The sequence below is a fragment of the Eleutherodactylus coqui genome, chromosome 11 (genome assembly GCF_035609145.1).
Source record: "Eleutherodactylus coqui strain aEleCoq1 chromosome 11, aEleCoq1.hap1, whole genome shotgun sequence".
NCBI lineage: Eukaryota > Metazoa > Chordata > Amphibia > Anura > Eleutherodactylidae > Eleutherodactylus > Eleutherodactylus coqui.
This window is the reverse complement of record NC_089847.1, coordinates 65,582,104-65,597,128: the sequence shown is the minus strand read 5'-3', so window position 1 is coordinate 65,597,128 and position 15,025 is coordinate 65,582,104. Positions and strand designations below refer to the sequence as shown.

General features: G+C 41.8%; 1 protein-coding gene across 1 annotated transcript; it reads right to left on the bottom strand.

The window, feature by feature from the left end:
- Positions 1-5,853: 5,853 nt before the first annotated feature.
- CCDC85B (coiled-coil domain containing 85B) lies at positions 5,854-14,629 on the bottom strand. Its single transcript, XM_066582306.1, has 2 exons — positions 14,596-14,629; positions 5,854-10,559 (listed from the first exon to the last, which is right to left on the bottom strand). Exon 2 carries the CDS (start codon positions 10,237-10,239, stop codon positions 9,634-9,636), a length of 606 nt encoding a protein of 201 aa, XP_066438403.1. The 5' UTR covers positions 10,240-10,559; positions 14,596-14,629; the 3' UTR covers positions 5,854-9,633.
- Positions 14,630-15,025: the final 396 nt, after the last annotated feature.

Here is a 15,025-nt window from a genome sequence, read left to right as displayed (position 1 = left end):
TGCTATGCCCACGTGTGCAGCTCCTGATGGCGGTGGCACAGGATTATATTTCTCATTGCTTCTGTACAGCATTGTGGGCTATCGCCCCGCCCCTTTTAAAGAGGGTCGCTGTCTAGCCGTGCCAACTCTCTGCAGTGTGTGCCTGCAGTTCCTCCTCATGGCAGATGCACTTATAGACATGAGGGTGGTGTGGCATGAGTGCAGCTGAAGGCTGCGCAGGGACACTTTGGTGTGCGCTGTGGACACTGCGTCGTGCGGGGGGGGGGGGGGGGTTGGTTAGCATGTAACCCAGGAGAAGTGGCAGCGGAGTGCCATGCAGGCAGTGATTGTGCTTTGTTGGAGGTAGTGTGGTGCTTAGCTAAGGTATGCATTGCTAATAAGGGCTTTTCAGAAGTAAAAGTTGTTGGGAGGGGGGGGCCCACTCTTGCCGCTATTGTGGCTTAATAGTGGGACCTGGGAACTTGAGATGCAGCCCAACATGTAGCCCCTCGCCTGCCCTATCCGTTGCTGTGTCGTTCCCATCACTTTCTTGAATTGCCCAAATTTTCACAAATGAAAACCTTAGCGAGCATCGGCGATATACAAAAATGCTCGGGTCGCCCATTGACTTCAATGGGGTTCGTTACTCGAAACGAATCCTCGAGCATCGCGATAATTTCGTCCCGAGTAACGAGCACCCGAGCATTTTGGTGCTCGCTCATCTCTAGTCCCCACACAATAATAATGCCCTATATAGGCTCCTACTTAGTAATAATGCCCCTCATAGGCCCCCATTCAGTAATTATGCTACATATAGGCCTCTACTAAGTAATTAATTATTCACCACACAGGACCCACTCAGTAATTTTACCCCTTAAATGCCCCATATAGGCTCCAGAGCCTCCCCTAAGTAGCAGTAAAAAAAGAAGTTATACTCACCTGTGCCACTCTTTTGCTCCTGGGCCTGTACAGTCTGCATTGCACAGCTTGCCCACTCCCTTCTGGGTAGAGTGATCATGTAATCGATGAGGCCAGTTCCCCATGGCAGCAATCGGGTATGAGTGTAACATGATCGCTCTACTAGAAAAATCAGAGGGTGACCAGTGTAGGTGGCACAGACTGCAGAGGCTCGCAGCAGGAGCAGCAATGCATATCCTTTTTTTTTTTTCACTAGCAGCGGATTATATCAATAGGGGTAATTTGGGTGACTGTGGGACTCCCTGAGGATATGGGCAGCCACCCCTATTATAATTTGCCACTGGTTACTATAGTAATGAAGCTAATGCAGTTTTGCATTAGGGCCCATTTAGTCAGGATGCATGTCGGGCAAACGATGCTCAACACTCGTCCCTGCATACACTCGCTCCCGTGCTGTTGCAAGGGAGCTAGTATCGCTGGCTCACTCACAGAGTGTCTAGCAGGGGGGCGAGGAGGTTGCAGTAGATTTCACTCCTCACTCTCACCCACCCCTCTCCATTCACTTAACATAGCGTCCGTTCAGTACTGAACGACTGCTATGTTAAGTCAATGGAGAGGGGTGGGGGAGCGAGGAGTGCAGTCTCCTCCAACCGCCCCCGCTGTGAGCCTGTGCAGCAGCAAGAGAGCGAGTATGTGCAGGAACGAGTGTCGGGCGTCGTTTGCCCGACATTCGTCCCATTTAAATGGGCCTTAAGTCTGAGTCCCATAAAAATCATTAGGATACTGTAATGTAGCAAATAGGATTATATGAATCACCCTTTAACAGTGGAGTTAAGCATTTCCTTCAAAGCTGCAGCATGCCCTGTTGTTTGCAGTTTTATTGAAGTTTTTTTTCCTTCTTTTTTAGCTTCAACTATTTATTTCACAGAAGCTAAAATGCTTCACTATTTGAAATATTATTCCCTACCATTCATATGTTTGGAGGCCAGGTGCTTCCAACTAGTGCTCAAAAAAAATCTAAGAAAGTGGCCATATACTTACCAATGTACTGATACAAAGCGGCAGGTTAACACCACATCCCTCAACATGCAGACAGCCAAAGTTTAATGGAGGTTAGGGACTCCCAAGAGAACGAGCACCCTTGACCTGGGCGTGTGAGTTTGTGTATTATGGCCATCATTAACAATTTTTTATTTTAGCGCCCTATTTTCCACCACATCCTACATTACTTACTGGCACTGCTCAGCAAAGGACAGCTACTGTGTTGGGGTATTACTGTTATATTGCAGCTATTGCAGCTTTTGGCCAGTTATCTAGTCAGGGACAACTCATGCAACATTTGCCGGCATAGGCCTCATGTCCATGGCACGTGCGCATTCCGTGTAGGGAATCCTACATGGAATCCGCCCGTGTCCAGTGAGACCTGCTTACCTGATTTCCCCGGCAGCGGTGTCCGTGCAGATTCCTCCACTTCCATGTTCGATACACTGTGCGTGGTCCTCATGGCTTGCCGTTGGAGATGCGCAGTACAGTGTTTTTTTTTATTCTCCTGCTTTCCCACAGTATCAGCTGCGGGTGTGCCGCAGATCAGACAGCTTTCATTAAATCCAAGGGAAGCCGTCCCTGCAGAATTCGCAGAAAAATAGAGCATGCTGTGATTTGTTTTCCAGTCCGCAAATCAAATCCACATGCTTTTAATCCATTTGCTGACGCCCGTGCTTCTCTATTCCCCCCGCGCAGGGATTCCGCAAATTAAGTTTGGCGTGGACAGTGGGCCTAATCCGGCTGCTAACCCTGCAGATTTTCCTAAAGTTTATATTAATTTTCCAAGTTTAAAATTAAACTGTCTTTCAGGGGCACCATCACTCTTTGGCATTTAGGCACACGACTTGGTCGGATTCCTCATGCTGAATCCTGCTGTGGAATCCGACCCTGTGCCTGGCCGGTGACCCCCGTGTACCTTCTTTTCTGTACTGCGGATGTGCCGGCCGGCGCACATGCACAGTGCAGACAATGCCGTGCCATCGCTAGACGATGACGCGGATTCCACGACCTTTCCACAATGATGATTGCAGAAGGGCCGTGGGTCAGACTGTTGACACTGACTTCAATGGAAGCCGTCTGCACGAAAGCCGCCTTCAAATAGAGCATGCTGCAATCTTTTCCCCATGAGCGGAAAAATCGCAATTGATTTCCTGATCAGGTTAAATGTCATAGTACAATTTTCCCCTTGTGATTCTCTGAACAGTCTTATTTTCTTGGCCATAAATATTGAGGTTTCATATCCTAGCATAAATGAAGACTGAACCAATGTAAATTAGTCCTCAGAGACTCTCCAAGCTCCTTTTACATGGAGCAATTAATCATTTGCATGAACATGCTACGTGTAAATGAGCAATGATTGTTATACCTGCATAACATAAACGACAAACAAGAAGCGATCAAATTCTCGATTTTTGTTCAATCGTTTTCACGGGATGATTTAGTGAATCCTGCATTGAGCAGGGGGTTGGACCAGATGACCCTGGGAGTTCCTTCCAACTCTACCATTCTATGATTCTATGACACTGGACAATTGTTTATATTTGCATGATACAAATTTTTTCAATGATAATTGTTCCTAAAGTGGAGAAGAATAAGAGAAAACCCCTGGGTTTTTGTTTATATTTTGGTAACTAGGGGCATTTTGCCCAGAAGTTTACCCTCAAGCCAGGGAAACTTCCAAGCCTAGAGGTTAAAAGGCAGGTTGTTCAATTTTTCTCCTAAGAATATTTTGCAGCTGTCTTTCAGGATAGTTTGGGAGATTAATCTTTGTCGGTGCAGGTTTTGGTGGATTGTGGCACTGCAGCAGATTTGTATCTGGCCCAAAGACTAGGTATTAACCTTGTGCCTCTGGAAAAACCTGGATGAGAGCAATGGAAGAAGGAATTGCTGCTTATTCCATTCCTTAACATTTTATTTTAGAGGTGTTGTACCATTAGGAAATATGAAGGCATATGGCTGTTATAAAGAGTTTCCAATCTACAAAGAGTGGCTTTCACTCTATACATGGTTACGCATTGATTCAAATGGACTCCATGTAATATCACATTTCTCTTGCAGCATTGCAGTCAGTCCGCAGCTTCACCCAGTGAAATCAGCTAATCGGCATGTTTTCCAGCTGCTGAACCCCTGGTGATCAGCTGATCATTACAGCAGGTCCGTACTTAGAAAAGGGATTGTGCTGACGTGACAACTCCTTTAACTGCAATAATCTGCAGTCCAGCTTCAAGCAAGTATTTTAAAGCCATGAATTTCTAGAACAGTTCTCAGCTATACGGTTTATACCATAAGACATACAGTTGTGCTTGAAAAGTTTGCGAACTCTTCTGTATTTTCCACATTTCTGCTTATATTCGACCTAAAGCTACATCAGATTTTCACTCCTCAGAGTAGATAAAGAGAACCAAATCAAACAAATTAGTCAAAAATATTAGACTTGCTCATTTACCTAATGAGGAAAATGATCCAATATCACATTCTGTGAGTTGCAAAAGTATGTGAACCTTTAGGACTTTCAGATAATTGTAAGGTGAAATTAGAGTCAGGTGTTTTCAATCAATGGGATGACAATCACATGTGAGTGGGCGACCTGTTTTATTAAAAAGAACAGAGATCTATGGGCCCTTTTAGAGGAGCCAATTATCATTTGAACGAGCGAGTGACATCATCGCTAGCTCATTCACTCTCGTGCAGCCTGTTTAGATAGTCAAATACATTGTTGGCTCGTTCAAATGAGCATCCTTCAGTTTTTCACATTCACTGTATAAGCGAATAAGACTGAACGGGCACTGTTTAAACCAAACGATAAGTGAACGAGCAAATTGTGATATTAATGCTTGCATAAAATGAATGACAAACAAAAAGTGAACAATTATTATTCGGTCATTGGCTAGCATTTAGACCGAACAATTGTTCACTTTCACTTGTTCGAATTATAATAGTTCTGTCTAAAAGCACTTTATCAAAGTGTGATCTTCACAACATATTTGTGGAAGTGTATCATGGCAAGAACAAAGGAGATTTCTGAGTACCTCAGAAAAGATGTTGATGTTCATCAGGCTGGAAAAGGTTACAAAACTTTCTCTACCGAGTTTGGACTCCACCAATCCACAGTCAAACAGACTGTGTACAAATGGAGGAAATTCAAGGCTATGGTTACCATCCCCAGAAGTTGTCGCCCAACAAAGATCATGCCATAAGTAAGGCACCCAAGGTAACCTCTGAGCAACTAAAGGCCTTACCTAATGAGTCTACCATCAGGAGGACATGAACAACATTGGTGTGGATTGGTGGTAGGGTTGTAAAAATAACATTGCTACCCATCTGCAGTTTGCTAAAGATCATCCGGACAAGCCAGAAGGCTACTGGAACAATGTTTTGTGGACGGATGAGACAAAGCTTTTTGGCTTAAATGAGAAGTGTTATATCTGGAGCAAGAAAAACACTGTAACATAGTAACATAGTAACATAGTATGTAAGGCCGAATGAAGACATTGTCCATCTAGTCCAGCCTGTCTATCCTACTGTGTTGATCCAGAGGAAGGCAAAAAACCCCAAGGCCAGAAGTCAATTAGCCCTTTTGGGGAAAAAATTCCTTCCCGACTCCCTAATGGCAATCAGACTGTTCCCTGGATCAACCCCTAATAGTTCCTACCTGCCTATATTCCAGGATTGACACTTAACCTAATATTTATATCCTGTAATATCCTTCTTCTCCAGAAAGACATCAAGTCCCCTTTTAAACTCCTCTATGGATTTTGCCATCACCACTTCCTCCGGTAGAGAGTTCCACAGTCTAACTGCTCTTACAGTAAAGAACCCCTTTCTGTGTTGGTGATGAAACCTACTTTCCTCTAATCGTAACAAATGGATAATTGCATGATGCGTACTTTACTGTAACACCACAACATTAAATCCCCAAATATATATTTATTTGATCATGTGCAACAAGTGAAACACACACGTGTATGTGAGCGTATGTTTTATATACAAAGTGACATTAGTTATGATAGAAAATTAAAGGGAACCTGCCAGTACATTCATGCTGTCCTAACCGCAGCCAGCAAGAAATACTGACAGACTCCCACATTACAAAGAACTAAGACACAGTGTTTCAGAGTAAAACATAGTACTTTATAACGTGGGAGCCCATCAGTTTTTCCTGATGGCTGTGGCTAGGGCAGCATGAATCTACTAACAGGTTCCCCTTAATATATACAAAGAGTACCATTGCTCCATTAATAAATTAGACAACTATATTTTCTTCTATAGAAAAATCTGATTAATGTAACAGTATCAGATAGGGAACAACATGATATGAGTACTGGTGAAAGCTCAACTTCAACTTAATGTTGTGTTGGGCTTCGAAGGTCCAAGATGGTCCGATTACTTGGATGTGCCACCAGATAATACCATGTAAAAGACTGTGACTTATAAACACAATATCCCTAGCGAAAGAGACTGTGGCCCAATACAAGAGGTTATCCAGGCCGCAAATATTGGTGACCAATCTGCAGGATACACTACAGTACACTACAATCTCAATATTCCACTGAAACTGTTGATTTTTCAGAAATGAGGCTAGTTTGTGATGAATATGTAATTATTTAGAGAAATAAATGCTGTGATCACAGATAAGGGTGGATTAAAAATGTAAGGAAATCAAGGCTTAGTTCATTTGCAGCATGTTTATTTGACTTATTTGTGGTGTACTGAAATTCATGAGCTGTAGCGTCAATCAGGACTGGCACAGTGCGCCTGTCAAACTGTGATACAGGAATCCTAAGGTGAGCTCAGGAAGGACAGAAAACTCCCCACCAATCAGCTGTTTAAAAGGGCCATGTAGTTCAAGTAAGCATTGCAGCCTCTTCATTGCATACCAGGTAGAGCATCGTACAAAGTGTAGTGGCTGTGCCTGACATTGCAGCTCAATCTAATTCATTGGAATGGGACTTAAATGCAAAAAGGCCTTGTGAGGAATAAACATGATGTCACAGGCAGAAGAGGAGGCCACGGCCTCTTCAAACAGCTAATTAACAAGGGTGCCAGGAGTCAGAATACTCACAGATCTGATATTGATATTTAAGCCCAGGATAACCCCTTTAAAGGCTCTTCGGACACATCTGTTTTGGTCTATACTTCCCATAAAACTGGAATACTGGACCATTGTTTCTTTGACACTATGTCATTTTTCTCTTATTCCTTTAGGAAAAGTGCAAATAACATAAAAATGGTTGTGGGTAGGTCCAATCAGCAGTGTCAAAATGTGTGAAAACACACCTTTTTTGACAAGTGGAATTGTTTATTCATACATTTCCAAGAGGAATAACAGGAGCGACACACCACATTTTCATGTGGGAATACAAATATTTACTAAAACAGACATGTCAGGAACACTGACAGGTCCTCTTCAAATGACTCAGAGCCGGATTGTCACTGCGGACAAAGAGGAGAGTCACATTAATCAGTTTTTCTAAATAATAAATATAGGCGGAGAACGTACTTCAATATAAAACTATTAATTCCAACACTATCCAAGAACGTTCATTTATTTGGCAACATTTGATATGTGAAATGATGCATTTTCAGCTCACATGAACTGCGGCAGGTGAGAGTAGACCTCATTTCTATAACTGCATTAATCCAAAGCCCACGCAGTCATCAGCCTTCTTGTCATGCTATAAATTTCCCAAGGTGAATATCCAACATGGATCAGGAAATGTATTTATTTATGACCATGGCAGACTATACACGAACTATGTCACCGACCACTCCTAACATTACTCTTGAATGGATGGGAGAGGAGATACCCTGTCTCTTAGCTGTATATGTAGAAAAACTCTAAAATGAGATCTCCAACATCATTTTATTCTTTGGTTAATATATTGTATTTTCCTGATTGCCAGAGAAAGTTCAACCCGGAGCGGATGTAGAATGACTGAACTAATAGAGAAATACCTGCTATTTCAATCAGGTTAATATAGTACATGGGATTGTCTGGACTCCTAAACTGATGAACTGCAGAAACTAAATAGAGCTTGTATTTTATATGAGAACTATTTAGCAATAATGGCAATAATAAGAGATACTATTTACATACATTTTTGAAATGTATCAGGATACCATTGTGACAATAAAACAACAGTGGAAATCTCATTTAGCCATCTGACAGAGAAAAGTGGCTGTGCACTACCCCTCTCTCCTGTATTACATATACCTATTGATCAGTGACGGAGAGGAGAGCATTTGCTGCATCTCATCTGTATATACAGAGAACTGTGACTGGGAGCAGACGCCGAGCTCTGTCCCACGTGCATAAACTGTATACAGGGCAGCAGAGAGCTGCGGTTATATTTACTGATGGGCCATGATGTCTGTCCATTCAAGCAAGAGGCCCATTCTAGTCTTTATATATAGTGATCAGTAAATGGAAAGTGATGTTTCTATACAGGGATTTGGGAATGAATGAACCCTCTCATATCTGTATATATAAAGAGGTTGATGACGGGAACAGAAACCATGTTGTCGCTGGTCTGTACATACGTATACAGAAACTAGTGGCTAAAAGCCATCTAGAAAGTTCCAGTGCATCTACGAGTATGTGCAGTTGTAGAAAGTGTTATTTTTGATACTTAATGCATTAAACACATGGCTGCAGTAAACTATAAACTGGCACTTCGCGCAATAGAAGCCATTGAAAAGTCAAGTTCAAGTTTGCTGCAACTGTGCATTTAAAGGAAGAGTGTCAGGTCTTTTTTAGGATATTAACCCTATAGCCTGTAATATGTGGGACAGAATAATGAATAAAACTGTATCCTCCTTCTCATCTGGAAACATAGCCTTCTAAGCGTCAACTGTACTGTGTGCCAATTAATGGTGGACTGTCCAATGGGTGGTTCAACTCTTGCTGTGCTTCAGGCTCTCTCTCTCCATTTTCCTCCTAACAAAGCCCCCTTTATCTACTTTTTACATCTTCATTGCCTATTATTTCCCCTAGCAATGATGTTGGAGACGTCATTCTTTCTATCTATATGGTGCCTGAGCTGCACTGAGGAAGCAGACACATGCGCTGTGACTTCCGCTCATCCGGAAGGATGCCACTATCCCCAGTGTGAATCAGGCGCGCCGAAGATGGAAGCATTAGGTCTCCAGTGACCATTGCTGGAGACATCAGTCAGCAATAAAGAGGGAGTTTTTTAGGAGGAAGAAGAAGGGAGAGTGCCTGGACTACAGCGCAAGGAAAACTGCCCAACGTATGGTCCACCATTGATTAGCATATAGTATAGGAGGTGCATAGAAGGCTATATCGCCAGATGTCAGCGTAAGAGTGAGGTAATAAACATACCGTTTTATTCATTATGCTGTCCCACATTCTACAGTCTATAGGGTCTATATTGCTAAAAAGCCCTGACAGAGTTACTATAACATATTACATGTCAAGTTAACGTTTGCTAAATCTGTACACAAAGATTAGTGTGCTGTCTTATTTCTCATATTTACAGAGAAGAAATGGCTTCAGAGTTTATGTGTTTACAATATATACAGAAAGTATAGTATATAGGAAAAAAAGGCCAGGCTATTTACCCCAAATTCCCCTTTTAGTAGCTTAGCTGACCCTAGAGTTCCATTTTAAAGGCCAGCAGTCTTGTCATTCATAGCCATATACATTCACAAGTTTGAGCTGGACACCCATTTTCAGTCATCGGGTGAACAAACAACATGGAGTTGATCTGGACTCCCTACACTCCCTGTACTGGAGCTCCCATCTCCCAAGTCTCGTGGTCCACAAGGTAAAAGGCTTAGCTCTGATGAAGCCACAGGACTGGCATGATGCCTTATGGATGCCCCATCTTCCTCTAAAGCCAGAAAAACTTCAGAAAGGCATGAGTTTTCCCGCACAAGCTCATCCTGGCGTCTCTCAAGCTCAGAAAGCTTTTTCAGATACCCACCCAAGTCTTCCCGTAAGACTTTGGCTGCATGGTAACCAAAAAGCTGCCATTCACTAGCCAGCTTCTTGCTTTTCAATCTATCATCATCCAAGAAGCAGCAAAGGTCCTTTAACTCTCTGTTCTCTTCCTGAAGGCGATGATTGACTTGTTTTAATTCACGAATTTCTGTTAAATGACCTTGTAGCTGGCGGTTGACCTCCTTAATAAGACGACCTCTTTGAATAAGGGCTGCCATTTTCTCTGCTTCCTCTTCTCTCAGTTTCCGCACAAGTTCCTCTTTGCTATGAGATAGCATTTCTTCATCTGTCACCTTGGAAAGGTCCCGTCCCAGAAGACCACATTCCTCATTCATCCTGTATATCCTCTCTTGTAGGCACAAAAACTTAAAACTGATGTTTTTTCACTGAAATGAAGTTGCAAATATTGTAACAAAATGAAGTAAAAAAAAAACTGTGGAAATGTGGAATGCAAAATACTTTTAGGACTACTGAAGGAGAGCCCGGAGGCTCTTTTTACTGTCTGACAGGATGATGAGCTGAAATGCTGATTACACCCCTTCACCGACCCAGGATTGCCCCAGCTTGCTTTGATCTTGCCAGCAGACTGCTGTTAACTGTCTCTTTTTTCCACATTCCTCATTTTACTGAACAGATGGGAAGAGGTTGAACGTGCCTGAGCAGAAGAATAAGATAACATTAATAAAACAGAATTCTGATTTATTTTCTTTGACTTGAAACAACTACGACAAACCTGTAATTTTACTACACCCAATACCTTACCGCAGCTCCAGAGGTGTATGTGCCCAGCATTAAAAGTGCTTTTTTCTCATATACAAATGTTGTACATTTAATCCTGAGGTGAAATCTTGGGGATTGTAGCTATAAGGATGTGCTTTGTACTTCTTTGCAAATACATATCCATACCACAGCTTCTATGCGCCAATTGTGAAAAGTCTGTATATATACTGCCTGTCCAGAAAAGCAGCTGCATGGTTATGTATGCTTACAATGCCACAGTAAAACTATACAGCCCATACTTCTCAAGATCTCAGCTCATGAACAAAACTTTGATCGTATAATATAAAGGTACTGAAAGTTTAAAGCCGCTTTCACATGGCCATGAAAATCATTCGAGATTTTGCATTGCGAGATACACAAATCTCACTCGCATATAAACCTCAATCTTTTGAATGGGGTCATATACATGAGAGATTTTTTCTGCATCGACCTGTCTTTGGGCATTCCCTGAGAACACATTGCCCTTTGTTTTCAATAGGACAGGAAAACACATTACACGGTGTGCGATGCAAAGTTTCCCATTGGAAACAATGGGAAACATTTGCCGATCCTCCAAGTTGGCTGAAAGCCTCATCGGAGGACCACAACTTTTATGTAGGCGTTTTTGAAAAGAAAGAGCAAGATATTGGCCGGGTTTCTCAGCCCAATACAGTTACGTGTGTAACTAGCCTAATACAGGGTAACATATTTTATGGAGATCAAAGTACGCCTCTAAGGGGTCGTTCACAGTATGTTCAAGCCTGCGTCCATAGGTTCCATCTGGATTGCTCTGAATGGCATCCAGACAGAAGCCTGCACAGAACTATAGAATTCTATTACTTAAACGGAGACTAATAAGGTCTTCATCCCCATTTAGCAGGGTTCCATTAGTTTCTGACATTTGTGCTTAAGAGAATAGGGTAGTTGACAACTCTACATAGCTACCATTCAAATGAACTATGCAATTCTTGGATGCAGTGAACCTGAGTCGGGACCCTCATCTATAACACCCATAGAAAACTCCTTTAGGGTTTAGGAGTTCACATGAAGCAGAAATGCTACAGATTTTTTGCATCAAAATCTGCACCCTTGGTGCAAAATTTGACGTAGGTTTTGTTGTGGATCCACAGCTGATTTTACCCTTTCAATATAAGGGGTTTAGTTTGCTGCAAATACGCACCAATGGTGCGCATTTTAACACGGAAATACTGCAGATTTTTCTGCTGCAGAAAATGCGCAGTATTTCCACTACGTGTAAACGTACTATTACGGTGCAATCCTGCAACTATACTACAGTGAACATTGGATGAATGATACCATTGAGTAATGCATCTGTTTGGTGCCAAATTTGCAGGATTAGGAAGAAAACGGTTGCTTTGTTTTAAACCCAACTACACTTTCACTTTTTTCTGAGTGTGAACTTTCACATCTGACCACATCAATTGCATGTTCTAACTGAAGGCATGTTTACATGCAGTCCTTTTTAAATCAGTAACAAACTGGTCAATGAGTCGAAGAGTACAATCATTATAGGTATGACACCATTTTTCAATGCTTTGAATCCGTGCATTTAGACCACTCAGTAATGACTGCTGTTATTAATCAGGTCCTAACAATTATCACTACATGTAAACAGACTTACAGAATAACCTTGAAAAAGCACAGTTTAAAAACTATAAAAAGAATAGTGAACAGTGGCATGTTTAAGTTTGATGTAACAATCAGGCCATAACAATGGAGTAAAGACAGAAGTCCTGAAGATTTCAAAGCAAAGTGCCTTTTACACAGCCCAATGAGTGTGAAAGAACATTCATAATAACATTTATTTATTTTTTTATCTTCCTGCTCATCAGTGTGTAAAGGTGGCGCAGGTAACATGACAAACGAGCAAACACTTATTCATCAGGTGATCTCAGATATCATGAGGATCACAAATCATCATTGTTGGCAGCACATCACCCCATGTAAATGGGGATGTGCTGCCAACATCGATGAAACAGTATGAATGATTGTTCGTCCCTCATACATTCTGAATTGCCTCTGTGATGGCCAGACACACAAGCATCAATCTCGTTGATCAGCGCTTGTTACACAGTTCAAATTGAGCAGTATGAAAGGGCTTGTACCAAGATCTAAAGTCATATCTTATCCAAAGGATAGTGGATAATTTTATGACCGGTGTGCCTGCTGGGACTCCCACGATCCAGAGAACAGAAGTCCGGACAGTACCCATATAATGCAGCAGAAGTCACACATGCAAGCGCCACTCCGCTCATCTGCCGTCTGAATGGGCCCTAAGGCTACTGCATGTTCCTGATACACTGAACATGTCCATAGCCTACAATGGGCCTGCCACATGCAAAAAAGGTGTTCTTTTAGTACACTTCCAGCTATACGTATCAGTTTAACGGTTTAATTTTTACTGTATTAAAAATGTAGTTGATTTTCATAACCGAGATCCTGCACAAAATACTTAGAATAGTAACACTACTTGTCACGTTGTTCCCTGCTCACATACATTCACTTATAACAGTGCTTATTCTTGTAAAGCTATGATTTAATATGAAATGGCTACAAGGAAATCAACGTTGTACTCAAAGGTGTCTTTGCTTGTTGTGTCCAATGTTTGAAAGAGATTATCGAGACAGTCAAGTTTTAGTAAAACAAGAGACAGTTGAATACCATAAAAAACATGCATAACTCACACATAGATATATACATTATATCAGGGCTAGACAAATCTGGAGCCGGGTAGTCAATGCAGTTACTGCAGCCACTGAAAAAAGTCAAATTGGCTTTGGAAGTGTTTCAACTGGCTGTTATAGACTCCATCCATGAGCTTTGTCAATCCATGGCATTCTTAAGTCATTTTCATATATTTTCAGATACTAGTCTAATGGTAGATTCCTGATATTATGTAGAAATGGGACTATATAACATGACTACAAATAATTCTAAGCCTAGCATTCCACTTGCCTATTCATAAGATCTGTATCCTGCTGAATAGTAATTTAGGCCTCCTCTGACAGTAGAAATACTTCTCTCTGAGCATTAGAGACAATGCAGATAGAGAGGAAGGTTATATGAGAATGTGATGGATAAAGTTTCATTTAGGTAATTCACACCCAAGGTCAGTTTCTAATCCAGAGTATGATGTGGAGTAGAGCAGGAGGAGCACACAAAATATACGGACTGCTTTCAGGTATGAATGACTGATCAAAAATGGCATTTCAGAATTAAAGAGAAAAACTGATGTTAAAGCCAAAAGCTCTAGTATGACTGAAGGACAAAAACAATAACACATCATGGAACAGATGCATTATACCTTAAAAAGCAGACAATCTGCTGGCACGGATACACAGGAACATACAGTACATAGCTATTATACACAGGGATATGGTTTGTGAGTCAAAGGAAGAATGACAGAGGGGGAGGAAGAGATATGGTAGATAAGAAGGATACCAGGATGGAAAAAGGAAATCTGAAATGCTGGGATTAAGCAATTATAACAGAAGGGCTAATCATGTAGGGAACAAGCACTGGAGCAAATGACAAGTGAGGCATGAAAGTAGTCTGATAAAATGGAAGATGCTGAGCTGAATAATAAGAGAACACATACACATATACACCGAACCAGCAGTCACATCCCAGGGCTAAGGGGTAGTTAAAACCTGGCAATGACATCGAGCAGTCTGAATGCAGAGGATATATGAGCAGGCGCAAGGTGGAGAAATGGAGAAATACAAAGAGAAAGACAAATGCAGATATAGGAGGAAAAGGAGGAGGAAGGAACGGAGATGGAAAGGAAAAGCGGAGGAAAGCAGAAGGACACACACCTAGGAAAGGAAGGGGGAAATAGAATAGAAATCATGGCTTCCTAGCAAAACAGAAGATACTAGGGGGAAGATGAGCAATAAAAAGACAGGACTAACCTGCTCCTGCAGCTGATAGGAGAGAGTGGGAGAGAGAGAGCTGGGGGAGGGGGAGAAAAGGGAGATAAAGGGAGGTGTGCTACGTCACAGGCTCCAGGAGCTCAGGAAATCCTGTGTACAAGACCAATCCAACACACAGCACACATACCCGGGATGGATTAATGCAACCATTACATACTAAACATGTCCATTTATATCATGTGATCACTAGTCATGTAGGGACAGCTCCAGGCTAGCATTCATTGTATCATGGGAAAAGGTATTTAATAACTATGTCATAATGTGTTTCGCATAGTATGCTATCATTATTTTATGTCATGTCTGTACCACAAGTGTTTTGTCAAAATACAAACACAAGCAAACACAACCCCATTATTCACTGCATCTCACACTTAGGCCTCCTGCACAAGGGCGTATTTGCATTTCGGGT